This window comes from Labeo rohita, chromosome 7, assembly GCF_022985175.1.
Source record: "Labeo rohita strain BAU-BD-2019 chromosome 7, IGBB_LRoh.1.0, whole genome shotgun sequence".
Classification (NCBI taxonomy): domain Eukaryota; kingdom Metazoa; phylum Chordata; class Actinopteri; order Cypriniformes; family Cyprinidae; genus Labeo; species Labeo rohita.
Window position 1 is genome coordinate 8,298,847 of NC_066875.1, and position 24,106 is coordinate 8,322,952.

General features: G+C 34.7%; 1 protein-coding gene across 3 annotated transcripts in view; it reads left to right on the forward strand.

The window, feature by feature from the left end:
• dennd5a (DENN/MADD domain containing 5A) overlaps positions 1–24,106 on the forward strand; it is a 62,944-nt gene that overhangs the window by 35,655 nt on the left and 3,183 nt on the right. For 2 of the 3 annotated variants that reach the window (XM_051114378.1, XM_051114379.1), the window contains 16 exons: positions 2,492–2,707; positions 3,168–3,402; positions 6,488–6,638; positions 7,178–7,271; positions 9,576–9,707; positions 9,852–10,004; positions 10,109–10,196; positions 12,108–12,192; positions 16,566–16,694; positions 17,019–17,140; positions 18,617–18,762; positions 20,724–20,842; positions 20,930–21,108; positions 21,228–21,310; positions 21,396–21,519; positions 22,618–22,786. In XM_051114378.1, coding sequence (XP_050970335.1) covers positions 2,492–2,707; positions 3,168–3,402; positions 6,488–6,638; positions 7,178–7,271; positions 9,576–9,707; positions 9,852–10,004; positions 10,109–10,196; positions 12,108–12,192; positions 16,566–16,694; positions 17,019–17,140; positions 18,617–18,762; positions 20,724–20,842; positions 20,930–21,108; positions 21,228–21,310; positions 21,396–21,519; positions 22,618–22,786 — 2,225 coding nt within the window. Of the gene's footprint in view, positions 1–2,491; positions 2,708–3,167; positions 3,403–6,487; positions 6,639–7,177; positions 7,272–8,406; positions 8,512–9,575; positions 9,708–9,851; positions 10,005–10,108; positions 10,197–12,107; positions 12,193–16,565; positions 16,695–17,018; positions 17,141–18,616; positions 18,763–20,723; positions 20,843–20,929; positions 21,109–21,227; positions 21,311–21,395; positions 21,520–22,617; positions 22,787–24,106 lie in introns of all 3 variants that reach the window. The other variant, XM_051114380.1, reaches the window with a different exon arrangement.

Sequence of the window (24,106 nt, forward strand, 5' to 3'; positions counted from 1 at the left end):
TTATTTCTTACAACTGCATTCTGTGACACAAAAACGGTAAGGTTTATAAAATGATACTGGATTTAGGCATTCACCATGACACTCGGTGTAAAAGAAGTAGTGTTGTGATATGGAGTGATACAATTACAAACTGTGAAACGGCTGTTGGAGTTCTGATATCACTCTAATATTACGCTCTTATCAGCCAATCAGATTCAAGACCTAGAAAAAACTGTTGCATATATATAATGTAATACTAATAAAAACGTAATAAAATAAAATGTACTACTAATTGTATTTCCACCATAATATTCAACATTTGTTTCACACTCCCGTGTTTTAAAGTTCAGCTGGTTTCTCTGAGGACTTGCTGTGAATTCAGTAATTTTCTTTTTGAACTGAACAATGACTTGAGCAGTGATGACAGCTGCTTTGTGGAAAACAGATCTTTTCAGTGTGGGCAATAATTATAATCATTGTGTGGGCAATGAAAAGATGAACAAATGGCTGTTAAGACTGAGCGCGCTCTGTTCTGATTCTCAGAAACTCGAGGTCTCTCTCGATGACAGTAAGCAGCTTAAGAACACACTCTGTCTAAAGACCAGGGATTGACCCCTTCCTCTTAATATAGCTCCTGGAGAGAGTTTGCCACAGGCTTAAAGCTGTACTAGTTAAATTCCATCATACTGACTTGATATTCAGTGATTCCCTTATTTAGAGTGAGCTGTCAGGCACTTGTTTGCTTTTCTTGCTCTCTGTGTATTGCCACTTGCTCTGTATGGTTATATCCTCTTGGGAACGAGCCTCATTTGCTTCATAAATCAAAGCAGATTTGTAGACTTCCGTTCCCAGCACTCCCTGCTCTCCATTCAGGGTGTTACCATGGAGAATAGATAACTCAGATCAGCTCTGAAAGCTGTGTGCTGATATTTGCTGCCACATTTTCCCACTCTCTTGTTCCTCCTCTCTTTTAACTCCTCCTTTTACTCATAAAGTTGACATTTAAAAACGGAAATTCACATGAATAAAAATGTCAGAATCCTCTCTGATGACATACGCTGGGCTTCTCCAGTCATTTAGTCTGCTTATACCCCACCTTTTTCTTCATCTTCATCCTATCAACAATCGATGGACAGAACCAAGTCCTGCCCTGCATTTATGTGTTTATTTTTTACTCAAGAAAAGATCTGTTGCTACTTAAAGTACTTAAAGATGTTGTTAAAACTTAAACAGTTTTCCTGGGAAATGTCATGAGTGTAATTTAGTATGAAAAACATGGTGATCTTTTTTTTCTTTTCCTCTTTAATGCTGACATTACATTAGGGTGATATTGTATCCAATCCAAAGTTTCAAGGATGAAGTACATCTTCTGCCAGCACTGAGATCTGAAATGAAGGAATGAAATAACAGTTTGGACAAACACTAAATGTCATGCGACAGAAACTAGGTTATTAACATTAGCACATTAACATTAACTAAAACTATATATATATGTATATGTATATGTATATATGTATGTGTATATATATATAGCTGTATCAAATATTGTCCTATCCTAACAAACCATACAACCATACAAATTATACAAACCTTATTTATTCAGCTTCAGATATATCTGTGACTGGTTTTGTGGTTCAGCGTCATATATATATATATATATATATATATATATATATATATATATATTTCAATACTTTTACAACATTTATTACTCTTAGTTAATATTGATTTTGGCATTCACTAATGTATTATTCATCAAAAATCATTATTCAATCACAAATTGTTTGTTAATGTACTGTGAACTAACATGAACACACAACGAACAGCTGTATTTTTATGAACTAACATTAAGAAAGATTAATAAAAAGTGTGATAAATGTACTGTTCACTGTTTGTTCGTTAGTTAGTACATTAACCAATGTTAACAAATGACACCTTATTGTAAAGTGTTAACCTAAAACTAAATAAGCTAAAACTAATATATGCTATATAGAGTTATTTGAAAACAAAAAAATAATAAAAATGACAAAAACACTACACAATTACTAAAAGATTAACTAAATTTAATGTCTTTAAAGTCTTAATAAATACATTAACAAAAGTACCAAATGAACACTAGACAGAAATACGAACCTTGCGACTGAATTGTCAGAAAAATTACTAAAACGCACATTAACATGGAGGATTTATATTGTATAGTGGTTTGGGTTAACAGAAGTGCGGTTACATAGGAGACAAGTCTCACTAATTACTTAGCATTTTTATTTGTAATACATTTACATTTCATGGATAAATACTGCAGAATTTCTGGTTCAATACATCACATAGACTGTTTATCAAAATGGTTAAACATACTTTTTGAAATATGTAAGTTTAATAAACCTGATTATTATTCAAGAGCTACACTTTTGCCTTGTCATGCTATCACAACAAGCAGTCCCTCTATTTCTTGTGTCACTGACCCCTGACCCCACTGTTTATAATAGTTTTCTTCATTTGGTGTGTTTGACAGTTGGATGTGAAGGAGGACACAAGCACTAATAAGGATTCAAAAGTGCAGTGTGATGAAGAGGAGTTTAAAATGCATCAGCTGAACGTTCAGGTGCGAGAGGTCTTCGCCAACCGCTTCACACAGATGTTCTCTGACTATGAGGTGTTTGTCATTCAGCCCAGCCAAGACAAAGAGTCCTGGTTCAGCAACCGAGACCAGATGCAGAACTTTGACAAGGTGATGCTTCACTATACATTTGTGAACTTTTATTTTAAAACTTTTAAAAAGTTTTATTGCTTAAGTTTTATGAATTAATTTGATTAGATATTCTTTTAGATGATTAAAATGTACCCAGAAAAATGAAAACAAAAAACATTGATTTTATTGGGTTGTAAGCTAGAGCAGTGGTTCCCAACCACGTTTCTGGAGGCCCCCCAACACTGCATGTTTTCCATGTCTCCTTAATCAAATCACACCTGATTCATATCTTCAGATCACTAGTACAGACTCTAAAACCTGAAATGGGTGTGTCAGACAAAGGAAAAATACAAAATATGCAGTGTTGGGGGGCCTCCAGGAATGTGGTTGGGAACCACTGAGCTAGAGTAGCTAAGTAAGAAGTTTTAGGATGCCGATACTCTTTTTAGCCTACAGCAGCTTCATTGTGTTTGCCGTTTATGAATTCTGCCCACTGCAGGCCTCTTTCCTGTCGGATCAGCCTGAACCTTACCTGCCGTTCCTCTCCCGCTTTTTGGAGACGCAGATGTTTGCCTCTTTCATTGACAGCAAGATCCTGTGCCACGATGATGAGGACAAAGAGCACACGCTGAGAGTGTTTGATTCCCGTGTTGACAAGATCCGCATGTTAAATGTCAGGACACCCACTCTCCGGACCTCCATGTACCAGAAATGCACCAATATTGATGAAGCGGGTAAGATGGCTTAAAACTAGAGACTAGTTTATTTTAGAGATGGAGCCATTTAGGATACTTACAGTACATGTAGGGTATAAAAATACCCTTTTTTGGTCTATCCACCAAGTGAGTGAACTGAAATTTAACAGCCATAATGTTTTTTACTGCTCATTTAACTATTTTGCATTATTTTTTATAAAATGTTATAGGCTTAGTTCACAAAAATGAAAATTCTGTCATGATTTACTCACCCTCGAGCTGCTCCAAACTTCTATGATTTTTTTTCCTTCCATTCAACACAAAAGAAAATATTTTAAAGAATGTGGATAACCAGTTGCAGGTAGTTTAGTTCAGTCACTTTATTGTCCACAAGTGGAAATTTGATTTTGCCTTCACTACAAAAATACTTTTAACATCATCACACAAATTACATAAAAGACAGCAAGTAACACAATCACCCCTACTCACGCTCAGATCCCAGTATTTAAAATTCTACCAGCAGTTGGCATAAATGACTTTTGATACACATTTTTCTTTGCTTGAGGTTGCCTAAAGCACCTTTTTTCAAAGGATTTGAAATGTTTTTCAAACATTCAAAGGATGAGAGCAATCTTCAATAATACCCTGTGCTTTTTGTTTTTTGTTTGATAGATTTCATTCAGTTGTCTTTGTGGTTGTCCTACAATTGCACTAGCAATTTTAACTACTCGACCCAGTTTTTGCTTTTCTTTAACTGGCAGTAGTCCATACCACATAGTCATATTAAAACATATAACACTCTCAACAAGATTCTCATAAACCATCTCTAAAATAGGTAGCCATTAACTTACATAGTGGGGTAAGAAATACCATGGAAGTCAATGGCTACCAGCAACTATTTGGTTACTAATATTCTGCAAAATATCTTTGTTGATCTGTCAGCTTTAAATTAAATACAACTTTGTCCTTGATTTTTGAATTATATAAATATTTAATTATTGGAATTGAATTATTGGAATTGCTCATTGTTTCTTTTTTTCTTCTTCTCCAAAATGAATCGCATTTTTGAGGGCCTAAAAATGCTTGAAAACTCATGAAACTTTGCAAGTGGTGAAAATTTGCGTCTGATATGTGGGTGTGGCAAAATGGCTCGATAGCGCCACCTATAAAATTTCAACAAAGTGCCACTCAAGCTATGTTTCACGTATGGTTCATGCCACTACTTACAAAAAAAAGGTGTCTGAAACCCAACAGGAAGTCTGTTATTTTTAATTTTCTCTGCTAGTTTTGTGCCGTTTTTGCCATTTTCAGGTGTTGTATTTAAACAGATCAAAACCAAATTTGGTCAGTGTAATCTAAAACCCTTTGTGACTTTAAACTGCGAATATCTTAAGCTTTCATTGAAGGGTGTGTCCGTGGCGGTCTAACAAACTTCGATGTTTCGCCATTAAACAGAAAGTTGATCGAATTTAGGCATATAATGTCCGATCTGCCCCAAACTAAACATGTTTGATTAGAGTCCTGTCCTGAACACATGTCCATATTCAATTATAGTCATAGCACCACCTGCTGGCAACAGGAAGTGGCATGTTTTACACTCTAACAAACTCCTCATGGAGATTTAATGACATCAACGTTATATTTGGTCAGTCTAATCTAAAGGCCTTTGCAACGTTAAATTGAGAAAATTTGAGTTTTCATTAAAGAGCATGTCCATGGTGGCCGGACAAATTTCGATGTTTCACAGTGGAAAAGGAAGTTGTTGTAACTCAGCCATACAATGTCAAATCTGCCCCAAACTTGACACGTTCAATAAGAGTCCTGGCATCTAAAGACAAATTTTCCGTTATAATCATGGCAACAGGAAATATCATGTTTTACACTAACTGAAACATACCATGTTCAATCTGCAACAAACTTCATATGTTTGATAAAAGTCCTAGCCTGAATACATGCAAATATCCAGCTATATTCATAGCACCACCACCTGGTAGCAGGAAGTTTGGCACATATAAATGACCTTGACATATATTCCTCCTATATTTACATCTTTAAATTCATATTGCTCACTGTTCACTGTTTTCCTAAAGTCACTGGGTGGCGGTGAGCCCGGGTGTGAGGGCCCTTTCAACGCTGCTTGCAGCTTTAACATAATGTTGTTATTATAATACAAGTGTTGTCCTGCCAAAATAATAACCAAGGTTTTTACCACTGCATGTTTATAGCAACTGAAAACTCAACTTTTACTCACCAAAGCCAATTGGTTGCATTTTGCACTTGGCTACTGATAAATATGAACCCAGACACCATGCTTTTAAAATGTTACCAGGAAGTTGATCTGTGTTCCTCATGGCGCCACATTAATAAGAAAATCTATACGTTTCAGCCTAGTAATACATAGACAGTCCAGTCCATGCAACGGTCATGCTGAATTCCTCTTCCTGCAATGCATTATGGATAGGATTCTTGAATCGCGTGCGCTACATTCAGATGTCTTCCATTAGCTCTGCTGATGAAATGGGACAGTTCAAGCATAGAGAGCCAAATGGAAATATTATTTATTATTAACGCGAATAATGATTGATTAAAAGATGTCTGTGCAGGGAAACCCTTTTAAAGGCTTTCATTTATCATCATAGAACTCATTAGAAAGTTAGTTCATTTGTTTTGAAGAGTGTTTTCCATTGGTGGTGTTTGCTAAGATGTAAACCCCTGAATCTAAGTACGTTACCTTGCAGAACTTTCTGAAATATTTTTTAGCCATTAAGCTGCATTTTGCATTTGTTTCTAAAAATGGATTTAATTTAATTTATATATTTAATTTAATTGCTAATGGCTAATATTGTTAAATGTTGAATTAATTTATTTTTTCACAGCTCTTGCTGTAGCATCTCTAATAGCTGATAGATTTTGTGTTGTATAAGAGATATTTTGAGCGTGGCGTGTGGGTTCACATCAGTGGCTTAACTGTCTCTTTCATTCTACCACATCACTTCCTCGCACACCTCCCACCCTGTGGGTTTGCGTCTCTGTGATGGGGACATTATTTCTTTGATGACAGCATACAGGGTTTTTGTGATTCATCAGTAATATGTGTGTGACGTGTTCCTCACATGTCTTTTAGAAAAGGCCATTGAGATGAGGCTGTGTAAGATCGACCACACGGCTCTGCATCCCCACCTGCTGGACATGAAGATCGGTCAGGGCCGTTACGAGCCGGGCTTTTTCCCCCGCTTACAGTCCGATGTTCTCTCCACTGGACCCACCAGCAACAAGTGAGAATAAATCGCTTGGCTTTTCCTAGATGTGTTGAGACATTAATCAATTAAGTAACTGGTGCACAAAGGCTCTCAGGGCTGTTAATGCTGGCACGACGTGATTAAATTGGACATGTTCCTGGATCAACATCATTTGTTAGTCCTGGAATGGCTTTCCTAAAATATGACTGTTTTAATAAGGCTGGCTGGATTCAATCCTGTGAGTCAGTGCTTCTGAGTTTCCCATTTCTGTGAACTGATTCAAAACCCTCATTCAAACTTTACTGGAATATACAAATATTTTTCCTGTTGTTCATTTAGTAACAAACAAATCTGCAACTCATTTGTTGGTAGCAAGTCAAAATGGTCCATCAAAACTTATTTCAGAGCAGATATTTATCAGATATCTTTAGAAAGCTTAAAAATATTGGTTTAGCTGTATTGCACCAGCTGTAGATCATATTAAGGCTGTTTGAAGACCAGCAAGGAAGGATGCTGATCCAAGAAGTTGTCTTTTTGTGAATTTTGTTTTAATCTAACAATGTTGTTGTTGTTAGATGGGCGAAGCGCAGTGCACCAGCACAATGGCGGAGGAAGGACAGACAGAAACAGCACGCTGAGCATCTTTATCTGGACAATGACCAGAGAGAGGTACAGACAGAATGCAAAATAAAAAAAAATTATATATATATATATATATTTTTTTAATTTATATAATTTATTTTATATTTTTTATTATATTAATGGCTTAATTAATACTCCAGTCACATGATCCTATAGAAATCATTCTAATACTCTGATTTGCTGCTTAAAAAAACATTTATTATTATTATTATTATTATTATTATTATGTTGAAAACATAATAATAAACTTTTTTCAGGTTTCTTTGATAAATAGAAATCTCTAGTAACATTATAAATGTCTTTATCATCACTTTTGATCAATTTAAAGCATCCTAGCTAAATAAAAGTATTAATTTCTATAATTACCCCCGTCCCCCCACCCCCCCTTCTTTGGATCTTTCTGTTCATCAAAAAATCCTGAAAACTGTTTTAAATATTGACGAATAATAATAATAATAATAATAATAATAATGTTTCTTGAATAGCAGATCAGCATATTAGATTTTTGAAGCATCATGTTACAATAAAGTCTGGAGTAATGATGCTGAAAATGTAGCTTTGATCACAGGAATAAATGACATTTTTAAATATATTCAAATAGAAAACAGTTATTGTAATAAGTAAAAATATTTCTATATGTTACTGTTTTGCTGTACTTTGGGTCAAATAAATGCAGGCTTGGTGAGCAGAATAGACTTTAAAAAAAATTAAAATCTTACCGTTCAAAAACTTTTGACTGGTAGTGTATATGTAAGCAGCCAACAAGTGTTCATCATACATATGAAGTCCTTCAGCTGTATAATTTTGCCGTACAATATTTTAGTCACTACATAATTCTATTTGTGTTATTTTTCTGTGTTCACATTCTTGACTGGCAGTTTACATGTTTATTAGTTTTGTGCATTTTTGCTAGTTTCTGAATGTTTTTCTGTTATTCTTTATTTTCCTTTATGCATTCTGTTGTTTTATCGTCCATTGTCATTACTTTGTAGCTCCTTTCATAGCATGATTAATGTGTTTCTTTTGTTTTTGTTCGTTAACTTTCTCTTCCTGGATCTCTTTTTCACCCCTCTTTTTTTCACACTTGTCCATTTCTCTCCTGTCTTCCTCTCTCACTCTCACACACACACACACACACATACACCCACAAACACACTCTTAGCATGTGGAGTGTCTGTTTTCTGAGCTTCAGCTTCTGCTGGCTCTGGACTACTACTGGTTCTCGCAGTCCTTCAGGCCCTGTCTAAAGTCCGTCAAGGTGGATGTGGTATGTGCTAGATGAGAGATCAGACCGTGCTCAGGCTGTGAATCTCAATCTGTGCCCACTTTGACATTCCCCACTGCTTTCCCCGTCTTGAAAGCTTGAACCCTCGTCCCCATCAGTGTCTGTAGCTTCCTGCTTTTGACACTTTTGTCAAATTCAATATGAAATCCCTTCTCTTATATTTTTTTTATTTGGCTAGTGAATACAAATCAGCCAAGATGTGAAAGTCATTTACATTTACTGCAGAAAGAAATGGGTCTGGGTCTTATGTTGCCCCAAAATCAAACAAAAGAAATTAGCAATAATAATTTACGTAGAAAATTAAGACTATTATTAAGTCCATTTTTTGTATTGCCACATTATTTTTTAAATGACAATTAAATGGATTTAAACCCCTCTCCCCCTGTTGTCAGTAGCCTAATGTAATGTAAAATACATCATTTTTATTACTGTATTGCAAATGAGGTCTTTCCTGGAACACAGAAGGAGAAATTTTGAACAATATCTAGTTGCTTTTTGAATGCATCTTACAAATATTATAAATGTTTTGACTTGAGATATAGTGCATGAGTCTCATGAACCATTTTTATATATTTTTTTTTTTTTTTTTGTGCTTTTGCATCTCTTTTAACAATGGCAATCCTCATTTATTGTAATTTTATGGGAAAAAAAATGCAGGTTTGGAAAACTTAATGGTCCTAAAAATAGGTTTTCCCATTTTTTTTTAATGGTGTGCGTATTATTTATTTATTTGTTTGTTACATTATTTTTTTTGTATTTATTTTATTTTATTTATTAATCCTTTTTTTTTTTTTTTTGCTTTGGAGGGGAAATATGACCTGGACATTTTTTTAAATTTGGGATTTATTTTGTGATTTTTGTAATTTAACACAATAACAAGTTCAGAATTTAAATGATTAGAATTTGTAAGTATTTTAAGCATTCTGTATAGTTAGGACTTGGAGGTATTTGGCCAGCACAACTCTAAATTTAAAATAGCCCAAAAGCCACAAGCTACATCAGTCTTTTGTTGGTCTTCACGTGACTTTGTGATATTGTCAATGCAGAAGTACATCCAGGAAGCCAGAAACCTTGGCACCACTCTCCGCCAGCCCAAACTCTCCAACCTGTCACCTTCAGTCATTGCACAGACCAATTGGAAGTTTGTTGAGGGACTGTTAAAGGAGTGCAGAAATAAGGTACGTGTTTTGATCCTCCCATAGATTTGGTAATAAACTTGATTTTTACATATTTACTTCAAACCTGGTGTTGATATTCATCCGGGCGATCCAGATAGATCAGGATTTTAACTATAACTTACCCCTTTTATTTTGTGTCTCCAGACCAAACGCATGCTGGTGGAGAAGATGGGACGGGAGGCAGTGGAGTTGGGCCATGGGGAGGTTAGCATCACTGGCGTGGAGGAGAACACACTTATCGCCAGCTTGTGTGACCTGCTGGAAAGAATCTGGAGCCACGGTCTGCAGGTCAAGCAGGTAAGTAGACAACGTAGACTGGGCATACAGTCATCTGTTATGAATGTGGTAATGTGTAATGTGGTCAGCTTGTTTGACCTGGACCTGCTCTGTGTGTTTGCCAGGGAAAATCTGCCTTGTGGTCGCACCTCTTACATTATCAAGAGAGTAAAGAGAAGAGAGACGCTACTCCAGCCGGCCTTGGCCCTCCTGGTAAAATATTAAGATGATTCAATCATTTTTGCCATTATAATTACATACATCTAGCTGCCTACATAAAAGTCGTCTTCTGAGCATGTTAGCCAAAATACATCATAAGTGACGAAACGCTCTACATAGGCAACAAGAGAATGTGCATTTATTTTCAGTAAATGAAATAAAGCCAACATAATATATAAATATTAGATGGAAAACTTAATAACAAAAATTTGAAATTAATAAAGTACAATAAGTTGAAGTACTTAAAGTACTAAAACAGAAATATATATAAATTAAAGCTATATTAAAATATTTTTAAAAATATAAATAATAATAATTGAAATACAATTTAAAAAGACAACTTAAAAATAATTTAAAATGAAAACTTAAAATAAAATAAAATAAAAATATAAAAATAAAAGATATTTAAAAATAATATATACCATCATAGTAAATACTATAAGAGTATATAAATAATACTAAAACAACACTGCATTCTATAAAGCACAAAATGCACAAACCTGTAGATGAAAAGGTAATTTGTATCAAGATAAACTTTTGTTTTTACATTTTGCTTCTTATGTTTACATTTACGCTGTCGTTTAAAAGTTTGGGATCAATAATATTTTAATGTCTTTAAAAGAAGTATCTTATGCAAGTTCTATTTATTGATCAAAAATACAAAAAAAGTAATATTGTGAAATATTAGTGCAATTGAAAATTCTATTTTAATATACTTTAAAATATCATTTATTTCTGTGAAGCTGAATTTTTATCAGCCGTTACTCAAGTCTTCAGTGTCGATACGATTCTACAGAAATCGTTCTAATATGCTAATTTATTAAACAGCATTTATATGCTAATTTATTTACACATCATTTATTCAAAATGGAATTTTTTCTCACAATATATGTCTTTACTGAAAAACAAAATATTCCAAGGCACTCATGTAGAAAAAAAAAGCCTTTAATGGACTGGGCTACATCATTAAAACAATTAAAAGTGTAGATCTACGCGTTTTGGCATACGCAGCCTTCTTCAGGATACACATCACAAGTTCAAACAAGTATTCTTAAACAATCAGTAGGCAATCACAAGCAGCTGGTTAATCAGTGGGAGTGACTAGAGCTTTCCTCCTTGCAAAAAAAAAACCAAACAAAAAAACTGCATCAAATCTAACCACACAATAGTATGTCACAATATGTCTTCACTATCACTTTTGCCAATTTAACACATCTTTCAAAGAAAGGAAGAAAGAAAACATTTGCTGACCCCAAACTTTAAACGGTAATGAATATTGTTACAAAAATGTCTATTTTAAATAAATGCTGTTCTTTTTTAACATTTTATTCATCAAAATATTAAGCAGCGCAATTGTTTCTAACACTGATAATAAATCAGCATATTGACACTGTGACACTGAAGACTAGTGTAATGATGCTGAAAATTCAGCTTTGCATGACAGATATAAATTCTATTTTAAAGTATATTAAAATAGAAAACTATTTTAAATTGCGATAATATTTCACAGTATTACTGTTTTTTTCTGTATTTTTAATCAAAGAAACACAGCCATGATGATCCCAAACTTTCTGATCTTTCTTTCTGATCCCAAACTTTTGAATGGTAGTGTACATACTGTACATTTTAAATACTGACTACAATATGTATGTTTTTTTTTTTTTATTTTGTTTGCAATGCAGTCTGGGATACATGCATTGCCTTAGAATTTTGTAAAAATTAGCAATCTGTTCGGAACAGCCTCCAAATCTGAAAAAAAATTCCTGTGATGCCAAAAATGCTTTCTAGGTAGGCAGCTCTCTGTTTTGGATCAGAGCCTGTATAGTGCTTAGACAGCTAGCTTTCATTAAAAACATGCTGAATAGGTTTGATTTTTCAGCATATTTTCCCTGTTTTGTGTCTCAGGTATCATCCATGACACGGAGAGACGGAAGTCAGACGCTGGCTGTGCAATGCCGCCTCTCAAAGTCTCCTTGATCCAGGACATGAGGTGAGAATTAAACCATTCTAGTGTGGAGAAAACAATCTGTGATCTGCAAACCACACACCAAAGGGAGTTCATCTCCTCAACAGAAAACACATGCCTGAAATGCTTTGTTTGTAGTTCTGCCATTATTTCTGAGCGTATTTGCATAATGCACACCTCCTGGCTGCTTTGGCCCTCTTTAAAATAAAATGTGGTGAAATGATTTTGCTAAGTTGATGAGATGATTTTTCCCTGCAAGGGCAAAGAAAAATAATGTATGAACATTTAATGTTGATGCCAAAGTTACCAGATATAATACTGTTTATAGTTAATCATGAAGCCTCAGGAGCTGAAACCCAATTATGGTAATGGTTGTTACATTTCCAACACAAGCAGTTGACCAGTCACAACAGACTGGGCCAGCTGACCAATCAGAGCAGGCTGAGCTTTTCAGAAAGGTGGGCTTTAAAGAGATAGGAACTAAACATTTCAGGCAGAGTGTGAAAAGAGATGCTGCAACAGTGTAAAGTATTAGAAAAAATGTGTTTTTAGAACTTTTAATCATGTAAGTATATTTTTGCAGACCCCAAAACTTAAATTACGAACTTGTAAATAAACATAATATGGGCATTTTAAATAAAATCTAAAAAAAGTGAAAAAATAGTGGCTACAACAGTTACTGCAACAATGCCAAAATAGGAACAGGATGCCATATGAACTTACAGTTGAAGTCAAAAGTTTACATACACCTGGCAGAATCTGCAACATGTTAATTATTTTAGCAAAATAAGAGGGATGATACAAAATGCATGTTATTTTTTATTTAGTATTGACCTGAATAAGATATTTCACATAAAAGATGTTTATAGTCCACAAGACAAAATAATAGTTGAATTTATAAAAATGACCCTGTTCAAAAATTTACATACACTTAATTCATAATACTGTGTTGTTCATGAGTCTCTTGTTTGTCCTGAACAGTTAAAATGCCTGATGTTCTTCAGAAATTCTTAAGGTTCCACAAATTCTGTGGTTTTCCAGCAGTTTTGTGTATTTGAACCCTTTCCAACAATGACTGTATGATTATAAGATCCATCTTTTCACACTGAGGACAACTGAGGGACTATTACAACTATTACAGAAGGTTCAAATGCTCACTGATGCTCCAGAAGGAAACACAATGGATTACATATCACTTAATTTGTCTTCTAGGAAACATGTATCTTCTGTAGCTTCTGAAGGGCAGTACTAAATTTAAAAAAATGATATTTAGACATCTTCATTCTGTTCAAAATTTTTTTAACCCCCAGCTCTTAAAGGAGAAGTCCACTTCCAGAACAAAAATTGACAGATAATTTACTCACCCCTTGTCATCGAAGATGTTCATGTCTTTCTTTCTTCAGCCAAAAAGAAATTATGTTTTTTGAGGAAAACATTTCAGGATTTTTCTCCATATAATGGACTGCTATAGTGCCCCGATTTTGAAAATGCAGTTTAAATGCGGCTTCAAACGATCCCAGCCGAGGAAGAAGGGTCTTATCTAGCAAAACGATTGGTTAGTTTCATAAAAATAATACAATTTATATACTTTTTAATGTCAAACGCATATCTTGTCTCACTCTGCCTGAACTGTTTTTTTTTTGTTTTTTTTTCCGGTTCATGACAGTTAGGGTATGTCGAAAAACTCGCATCTCATGTTCTCCCTCAAAATCATTTTATTTCGCTGTTTTACCTTTTTGTTGAGTGTGTTTGATCTTCTTTGCATGTTCACTTTGCAAAGACTGGGTCGGTACTTGTACAGTGTATCTTATCTGTAAATTTTTGTTCTGGAAATGGACTTCTTCTTTGTTTGCATTGTCTTTCCTATAACAGAGTGTTATCTGTTAATATGTCAGAATAAACTTGTTTTGCAAAAATTATTAGAAAACCTCCTAACATGTTGAAAAAATTTGAAAATATATATTTTTAATTATATAGTTCTACAGTTTGTGAAATCAGTTTATAAACTGAAACTACATTTTTACTTTTTTATTGTTATGAAAATAATAGGTAGAATGCAGCACTGTAGTACACTGAGTGTATGGGAAGGGGGGTCGACTCTTCACATTGCGTGAAGAAAGCACCGAGACGTTTCATGTCGCCACATTATTTCCAGCCTAATTAGCACCAGACCCCTGCTGAGCTGTGCCGTGACATAGCAGTGCAGGAAAGCCTTGGCATGACATCCCTCTCTTTAGCCATGTCAGCATCTCTTACTAATGCTAACTGATAAACATAGTATTTTAGTAACAGTATTTGTGAAAGAAGCTTTTTTCCTGATGTCAGCAAAATACAGCAAGACAATGGGATTGTTTAGTGCATTAATATTATGGCTGCAGGTCTACAAATTCCAATCTGGGTTCAGCAGACTGTAAATCTGCGGTTTGTAGAGTCTGGAGGGCAGCACTAAACGCTATAATACATTTATGTAATGGAAGGTCAGACAGTGTTGACTACCAGAGGTAGAGTGGAAGAGAATGCGTCTGGACGTGGCATGCATGATAGCGGCTGCGAGCGATGACAGCAGGCTGGCTGATGCTCTAGGGAGTCTGTGAACCATTTCTCCTGCCCCCATTTTCTCTTCTCAAATGGCTCCTAAGAGCGATGCCAAAATCCCACTGCACTGAAAGCACGGAGTGGGTTCAGCGAACCTGTGCACGGCAGGTTGTGGCGGTATCTAAACAAGAGCTCTTTAGATTCATCGTATTTACTGCCGTTAGACAAATTTTCTCGGAAGAAATACAGTAATTTCAGTTGGAATCTATGCAATAGGGAATACTTTCACAACTGGTTCAAGTTGGTCATTCGCCGTGCTTACCAACAAAGTTGTTTAGTTTGAAAGTGACTTCTGTGTGAACTGTGCTTCATACTATATATGGTGTATATTTACTTTCATTGAATTAACATGAATATCTCACATCGTGCAGCTTCTTGAAAAGATGTGTGCTATGGCTTAAGATCTGTCTGGCAGGTGATAAAACAGGCAGGAAATCCCTTAGACGTGTAAAGGATAAAGCACTGCAATGATATACTTTGTAGACCAGCCTGGAAGTTAGCATCACCCTGGTACCTTCGACCAAAACCCAAAACCCAAAATATTATAAAATATAATTGCAATTTAAAATAACAGTTTTTCTATTTTAATATACTTTAAAATATTTTTTTTTGTGATGCAGAGCTGAATTTTCATCAGTCATTACTCCAGTTTTAAGTGTCCTTCAGAAACAATTCTAATATGCTAATTTATTATCAATGTTGGAAACAGTTGTGCTGTTTAATATGGAACCTGTTATACCTTTTTCAGGATTCTTTGATGAATAAAAAGCTAAAAAGAACAGCATTTATTCTAACAATACGAGTCTTTACTATCACTTTTTATCAATTTAACACATCTTTGCTGAATAAAAGTATGTGAAAAGTGTAAAAGTGACACTGAATACTGGAGTAATGATGCTGAAAATTCAGCTTTGTGTCACAGGAATAAATTCTATTTTTAAGTATATTAAAAAACACTACCACTATTTTAAGTTGCAATAATATTTCACAATATTACCGTTTTTTTCCATATTTGGAAAATACACACACAAATACACGCAGCCTTGATGAGCAGAAAAAAACATTAAAAAAAAACATTAAAAATCTCTACATTTTCCCTGAAAGTTTAGTTTGAGACGATGGAACCAGGAGTGTGAAAATATTTGTTTCTGGGTTTAATATTTCATTCTTATGTATTATTCTCGGGATCTTAGAATCTCTAGAGCAGAAAACTCTTCTCTGGCAGTGTTATTAAAAAACATTCAATGACCGACTCCAACACTGTGTCCCAAACAGACGCAATGCAATTAGATGCCAGTTACAAGCAATTTGTCTGCCCACACCAGACACGACGCAACCAAAAGATGCAACAAAATCAATCAAAAATCAATTAGTAGAGCATGTATCTCACAATCAAATTTGAATTAAACCATAACGTTGTGCAAATGACATACCCAGTGACTGATACATTGAATTACAATTGTTTGTTCACTTTAGAGTTCACAGTTCGAACTTTCTTGTTTTAATGATCTGAGGTAAATTATTCATCTGTCGTTTGGACAGTGAATATTACAGTCATGCAAAAATTATATTTGACCTCTGTTCCCCTCTTGCTCATAGCGTATTGTCATTGTGACTAGTTAGGACAATAACTTGGAAAAAAAATTTGTGATGAAGGAAAATGTTTTATCACAAGTCGCAGTGCTGTGTCATGTCTGGCTAGGAGGTGCTGAAACGGACTGACTTGGTTGTACTGGAGACTGCAATTTGAAGTCCCTTTATCAGTATCCTGTGACTGTAATTCATTGTCTGTCATTTTTCAGGCACATCCAGAACATCAGTGAGATCAAGACAGATGTTGGGAAGGCCAGGGCATGGGTGCGTCTCTCCATGGAGAAGAAACTGCTGTCCAGACACCTGAAGCAACTTCTGTCTGACCATGAGCTCACCAAGTAAGACCCATTGACTAGTTCTTTAGTGACACAGAAGGCAGTGTTATAAATCAGATGTACTGCTGGATATCAGACAGTCAGAATGCAAGAGATGTAGCACAGCGAAGAATAAGGCGCCATTAAAAATAAAGATTTTTTTTAATTATTAATGGGCCTCAAGCTGTAAAGTGGCTCATCGTGGTGTCCTCTTCTGACCTGAAATGATTTTAACTCATTTTTTTCAGGCTCTTTGCCTGTGCACTAAACTTTCAACTTTTTCTTTAAATCTTTTGTGTGTAGGTTTGTACTGTATGGTGTAATGTATTCGATTGTATTTATTTGAAGGAAACTCTATAAGCGCTACGCTTTCCTGCGCTGTGATGATGAGAAGGAGCAGTTCCTCTACCATCTCCTCTCTTTCAACGCTGTGGACTACTTCTGCTTTACCAACGTCTTTACCACAATTAGTAAGAGTCACTGCAAACACAGTAGTACCCACTAAAGGAACAGTCCACCTAAAAATAAAAAAAAATCATAATTTACTTACCCTGATGTTGCCAAGAAGATATTTTAAGAATGCTGGTAACCAAAGAGTTTCGTTTCCATTATATTCCATTATATGTTTTGACCTTACAGTGGAAGTCAGTGGGAATTGAAACTGGTTGGTTACCAACAAAACATCTTTGCATTTTACAGAAGAATGATCTATGTTCTGTATTTTGGTTATATATAGCCTTGGTTATATTCAGTGTATATCTTAATACTGAAATGTTTTTCTTTCATAATTTAGATGAAGGAGATTTTTTAAAAAATCCAGTTTTTCCCACTAAGTAACTGCAAGACAGAAAGAGGAATTATTTTACTCATTTCACATATGTACAGCTGATGTGAAATAAAAAATATAAGATTCATATTAATATAAAAAATCACATGACTTCTGTGAGAATTTTAGAGGAATGTTTAGTGGCTGAACTCCCTTAACTTTGTGATCCATGAACACATTAAAGTAGTGTGAACGTAATCTATTTAAAGGAAAATTAATGGCATAATAATATGTGAGTTAAATCATAATATTCATGATGTTGCTTACTATTATAACATTAGCATAATCATTGTGACTGTATCAAGTGTATTAAATACATTAAAGGGATAAACCATTTACTTACCCTTATGCCATGCCAAATGTATAACTTTTTTCTGTGGAACACAAACAGAGATTTTTAGAAAAATAATCCATCTCTGTGAGTCCAAATAATGCGAGCGTATAGGTCCTTCAAATTTGACACTTGAAAAACTACGACCCCATGCCATGACCCTAGCTGATGAATTAGGTCTTCTGAAGCGAAACCATAAATGTGTGTGTGTAACAAAAGTTTTTAAAATGTAAACCATGTAAATTGTAAACTTTTTAAAATGTAAACCATCTTTTCAGACCAACTGTTGTGCATTCAGACAGCACTTGATGAAGTGTGACATTGTGAAGCACATTCACAATGTCAAAAAAAAAAAAAAAAAAAAGCTGACATGAGAAGTGATGCAGAAGCAAGAAGCACCTTTATTTCTTGTTTTGACAACGCTTTTGTCACAGTTCACACAACTCTAACGTTTATGTTATGTGTGAACTCTGGGAGCAAAGTTTGTAGTTTTATTAAATTTAAACTATTACTAATTTTGTCACACAAACCTATTGTTTCCCTTCAGAAAACATTCATCAACCAGAGTTGTATAGATTATCATCATATTCATTTTATGTGGGTTTTGAAGTGTCTGCTTTGAGGGACCTATACACTTTCATTGTGTAGACTCATAGAGATTGATTATTTTTCTAAAAATGTTTGTGTTAATTGTATTAGTTTGTGTTGAGGTTAAGTAAATGATGAGAGAGTATCAAAAAAAACTGCACACTTTTCTTCTCTTGACCTTGTCCTTGTTGTTGTTCACAGTGATACCATACCATGTGGTCATTATTCCCAGCAAGAAACTAGGTGGTTCCATGTTTACGGCCAACCCCTGGGTGTGCGTCTCAGGGGAACTAGCTGAGACTGGGGTCCTGCAGGTCCCGAAAAACACTCTGGAGATTACGTTTGAGGTGAGCCAATATATATGAACAAAAAAAATATATTTTTTCCCTATTACATCACTTTCACTGTATTTTAGGGCTGGGTTAGATTTTACCTGTTTTAATCGATTCTCAATATGATTAACTGATATTGATTCATAAATATCAAGAATCAATCTATGCTGTTTTCAGTTGATGCATGAACAAAACCTAATGAAATATTATTTGTAGTGTGCCTCCCATCCAATACATCCCAATAAGCTTTGGGCTTTGTTGTTTTGATATGAAACAAAGTGTCAGCATTCGAATTCTGTAAATTTCATGAAATTCAAACAATAAATGCTGTTTTGGCAATCTTTAATGTGGAGTGACAGATCACCTTATTAGTGCTTCAGTACAGTCAGCAGCGCAGATCGTAGGTGAATTGATTATCTCTTCCACTTTACTACTAGTTGCTGCACAAAATGAACATCAATGAACATTAGAAAAAATGTTTAAAGAAACTGTACAATTTACTGAAATGTATCATCATGTGTCATGTAATCGTTCAGTCAGTCTTTCAACCAAAAGAAAGACATCAAATTAAACAGCCTGTAAACAATGTCATGTAAAATTACATTTACCTCAGCTATTCATTGACACTAAAATCGATAGTTAGCTAGAAAAATTAACTATAGAAAGAAGTTGAGAAGTCTGTTTACAAATCACTTTAATATAGTAATGTACCAATTGGCAGGTTTCATTGTATAGTTTACAGCATTAGTTGAGAGAGATTTTTTTCCTGAATAAGATATTTTACATAAAAGACGTTTACATATTGTCCACAAGAGAAAATAATAGTTGAATTAATACTGTTCAAAAGTTTACATATGCTTGATTCTTAAAACTGTGTTGCTACCTGAATGATCCACAACTTTTTTTTTTGGTTTACGAGTCCCTTGCTTGTCCTGAACAGTTACTGACTGTTCTTCAGAAAATTCTTCACATCCCACAAATTCTTTGGTTTTTCAGCATTTTTTGTGTATTTTAACCCTTTCCCACAATGATTGTGATTTTAAGATCCATCTTTTGACACTGAAGATAACTGAGCGACTCCTATGCAACTATTACAGAAAGAGGGGGGATTGTGGACTTTTGAACAGAATGAAGATGTGTACATTTTCTTTTCTTTTTTTTTTCTTTTTTTGCCTAAATATCATATTTTTTTCATTTAGTGCTGTCCTTCAGAAGCTACAGAAGATACTTACATGTTTCCCGAAAGACAAAATAAGTGAAATTTACCCTGCTCTTCAAATTTAAAAAGTCTTCAACCCTTCTTAATAACCTTCTTGAAGCATCAGTGAGTTTTTGAACCTTCTGTAATAGTTGCATATGAGTCCCTCAATTGTCCTCGGTGTGAAAACATGGATCTCAAAATCATACAGTCATTGTTGGAAAGGGTTCAAATACACAAAAATGCTGAAAAACAAAATAATTTGTGGGACCTGAAGGACTTTTCTGAAGAACAGCAGACAGTTCAGGACAAACAAGGGACTCATGAACAACTATCACTAAAAACAAACAAACAAAAAAAGCTGTGGGTCATTCAGGTAACAACTCAGTATTAAGAACCAAGTGTATGTAAACTTTTGAACAGGGTAATTTTTATAAATTCAACTAATAATTTGTCTTGTGCACTATATATAAATGTCTTTTAAGTAAAAAATATCTTATTCAGGTCAGTACTAAATAAAAAATAACATGCATTTTGTATGATCTTTCTTATTTTGGTTAAATAATTAACATTTTGCAGATTCTGCAAGGTGTATGTAAACTTTTGATTTCAACTGTAAATCCAACTAAATTGGGATTGAAATCAAATCAAATCGAAATGTCTCAGTATTCAACCCTACTATATATATTGCTGTAGAAATTGACTCCAAAATGAGTTCCTGTTTTGTTAAACTCTTTGGTCGAAGTTTGTTGTATAATTCTGTCTGTACTTTGCACAGTGCCAGAACTTGGGGAAGCTGACCACAGTACAGATGGGCCATGATAACTCAGGATTGTATGCTAAGTGGCTAGTGGAGTGTGTAATGGTCCGCAATGGCATCACAGGGCACACCTACAAGTGAGTCCTAAGATTTTAGTAGCACCGTAATCACATTATTCTTCATTATTAGAAGCCTTAACTGACTTCCGGACTGTTGTTGCGTAGGTTTCCATGTGGCCGTTGGCTCGGGAAAGGAGTAGATGATGGCAGCTTGGAGAGGATACTGGTGGGTGAATTGGTGACTAACACAGAGAATGAGGACAGAATGTGCCGGACTCCTCCAATGCAGCAATCCCCCGGGATGATGCGAAGATTTGTCACCATTTCGCCAAACAGCAAACCAAGTATGTACTTGGAAATCTCATAAAAGTCAAAAGTCATATCTCATAGATTTTATAAGTGCACTTATTGCTGGAGGATATTGCTGTTGTCTCAAGCACATTTACCGTTGTGTGCCCACTAGAGTTAAACACGGGCCAGATCCAGGAAGGGGTGGGAGAGGCGATTAACGGTATCGTCAAACACTTCCATAAGCCAGAAAAAGAGGTAAAGTATTACTTTTTTTGTGAAAACTTACAGCGGAAAGGACTGAAAACTGCATATATGAATGATCTTCATTCTTCTGTTGTAGAGAGGAAGCCTGACATTGCTTCTTTGTGGAGAGTACGGTCTAGTATGGGCTTTAGAGCAGGTGTTTCAGCATGGCTTCAAGTCACCACGCCTTTTCAAGAATGTCTTCATTTGGGATTTTCTAGGTAACAAATACTGTTACATTTCATAACATTTTTTCTTCTTATTAGTAGAAGTGTTTGTTATTTGCTCATACTTACAGTATTGTTCAAACTATAGCATATTTTGGTCAAGAACCGCCCACTTAGACAGGAAGAGCAGCTTGACTGACTTGTATTAGAATGATTTCTCAAGGATCATGTGACACCAAAGACTGAATGCTGAAAATTCAGCTTTATTATCAAAAGAATAAATTCCATTTTAAAATAAATTAAAATAGAAAACATTTATTTCAAATTATATTAATATTTCACAATATAACTGTTTTTATCTAGAAGGTTGTTTCTGCCACGGGATAAAAAATAAATACAATTGCAACTTTTTCCTGCAATTCTCACAGTTCAGACCTTTATTTATATTTATTTTGCACTTTTGAGTTTATATCTCAACATTCTTATTTTTTAAACTTACAGTTCTGAGAAAAAGGACATAATTGCAAGATATAAACTCACAATTCTGAAGAACAGTCCGAATTTTGACGTATAAACTAGCAATTGCGTTAAAAAAATCTGAATTGTGAGATAAATCATCACAATTAACTTTATTTTTTATTTCATGGCGGGGAAAAAAACTCAGAAAAAGCCAGAATTGTGACATAAAAAGTTCCATTAGTGTATACTTTTTTCCCCCATAGTTTTTTTTTTATAATAAATCCAGTCTTGGCAAGCATAAAAGACTCTTTTCAAAACACTAAAAAATTTACATTTTTCCAAGCTTTTGAACAGCAGTGTATAAACCACACTAGCCTGGAAGAAGCTAAAAAAAGCTTTTTTCAAAGTGTATTTTGAAGTCACTTTTAAGCTTTCATCCTCAAAAGTGCTCACTGAAACATAATGTGTTTTCAGACTGATTAAAAAAGCACCTGTGTGCTGCTACTCACAGACGTTTTGTAAAAACAACCTATTAGATATAATCTATTTACATCAGACTGTAAGCACAAGAACTGTGGGTGGTTTGTAGTTTGAAGCAAAGACAAGGAGTTCAAACCTTAATTCTACTAGGAACATGAATAAAACCTCAAAATGCTGCAAATTGTCCTAAATCCTCCCTTTTCTATTCCCCAGAAAAAGCGCAGGTCTACTTTGAGAGTGCAGAACAAAGTCAGATGACCCAAGATGAAAACTGGCAGATGAGGGTGCGTCATTTCTGCCATTTCATGCGCGCCATCAACAGCACACCCAGAAACATTGGCAAAGACGGAAAGTTTCAGATGCTTGTGTGTCTCGGAGCCAGGTTGGTTGTTGTTTACATTTACATTTACAATCCAATTCTAAAATGATTCTTGATCTACATTTTTCTTATGAATTAATGAGTTTAGTGACTTTTAGTACATTTATTTGTGTATTTTTATTAAATTACTTATATAAGTACTTTTTAGAATAATTACAAATTAAAAAATTAAAAATAAATCAAATCAATTTTATGTTAAGAATTATTAACTAAATATAGCTTCAGAATATACAAATATAAAGTAATAAAGGTGATTAAACAACACATTACAAGAAATAAATGAAACCTCTTTTAGTATCTGAGAATGCTTCAAGTGAAAATTTTCTAAGCAAGGGCAGTGAGGCATTTTTATATTATTACTAGTGCTGTCAAAATTAGCGTGTTACTGCAGACGATTATTTTTTCCAGTTTAACGCGTTTAAAATATTTAACGCAGTTAACACGTGGGTGGGGCTAGGGTTGGCCACCCCACTCACAACTGCTGCTTCTGTTGCTTTCACAGAACTTCTTTACGACCACATTAAACGACTTTTCAGACGTGCACTCCAGCAGGTCTAATAAGCTACCTTCACACTAATGCACAGATCTGTTTTACTGTAACAGATGTTTTGTCCTGTCTTTAAGACAAAACCGGCTGTGTTTCCATTAATTTGCATCATAAAAGCATTAGGTGATTCAAGTGCATTTACCACTTGCATGGAGTCGTGCATAGCACCATGCCGTAAGTGGCCTTCAGAACAAACACACAGAAAGTGAGCATTTGAAATAAATTTGGCTTAAATGATGTGTTTAGAAGTCAAAACACTGAAATACCAGTGGGTGAAACCGCAATTGTCAAGCTAATCATGTTTCTCACAGTACATATCCTGAGCAATGGAGCCCATAGTTGCCCTTGTGTTTCACTTCAAACATGAAATCCTATGCAATTTTATATAATTGATTAGTTTTGTGTGTGTGTATTTGTGTGTAAATGGCAGTAAGCAGAATAAAATTGTCTCTAGTGCACGATTTCATCAACATCACACAAACAGTTGAAGTCAAAAGCTCACATACACTTACAAAATGTTAATTATTTTACCAAAATAAGAGGGATCATACAAATGCATGTTATTTTTTATTTAGTACTGACCTGGATAATGATTACAGTTACATGTAGTCCACAAGAGAAAATAATAGCTGAATTCATAAAAATGACCCTGTTCAAAAGTTTACTTAAGCATGATTCTTAATACCGTGTTGTTACCTGAATGATGCACAACTTCTTTTTGTTTTATTTTGTTTTTTGTTTTTTTTTGGTTTAGTGATAGTTGTTCATGAGTCCCT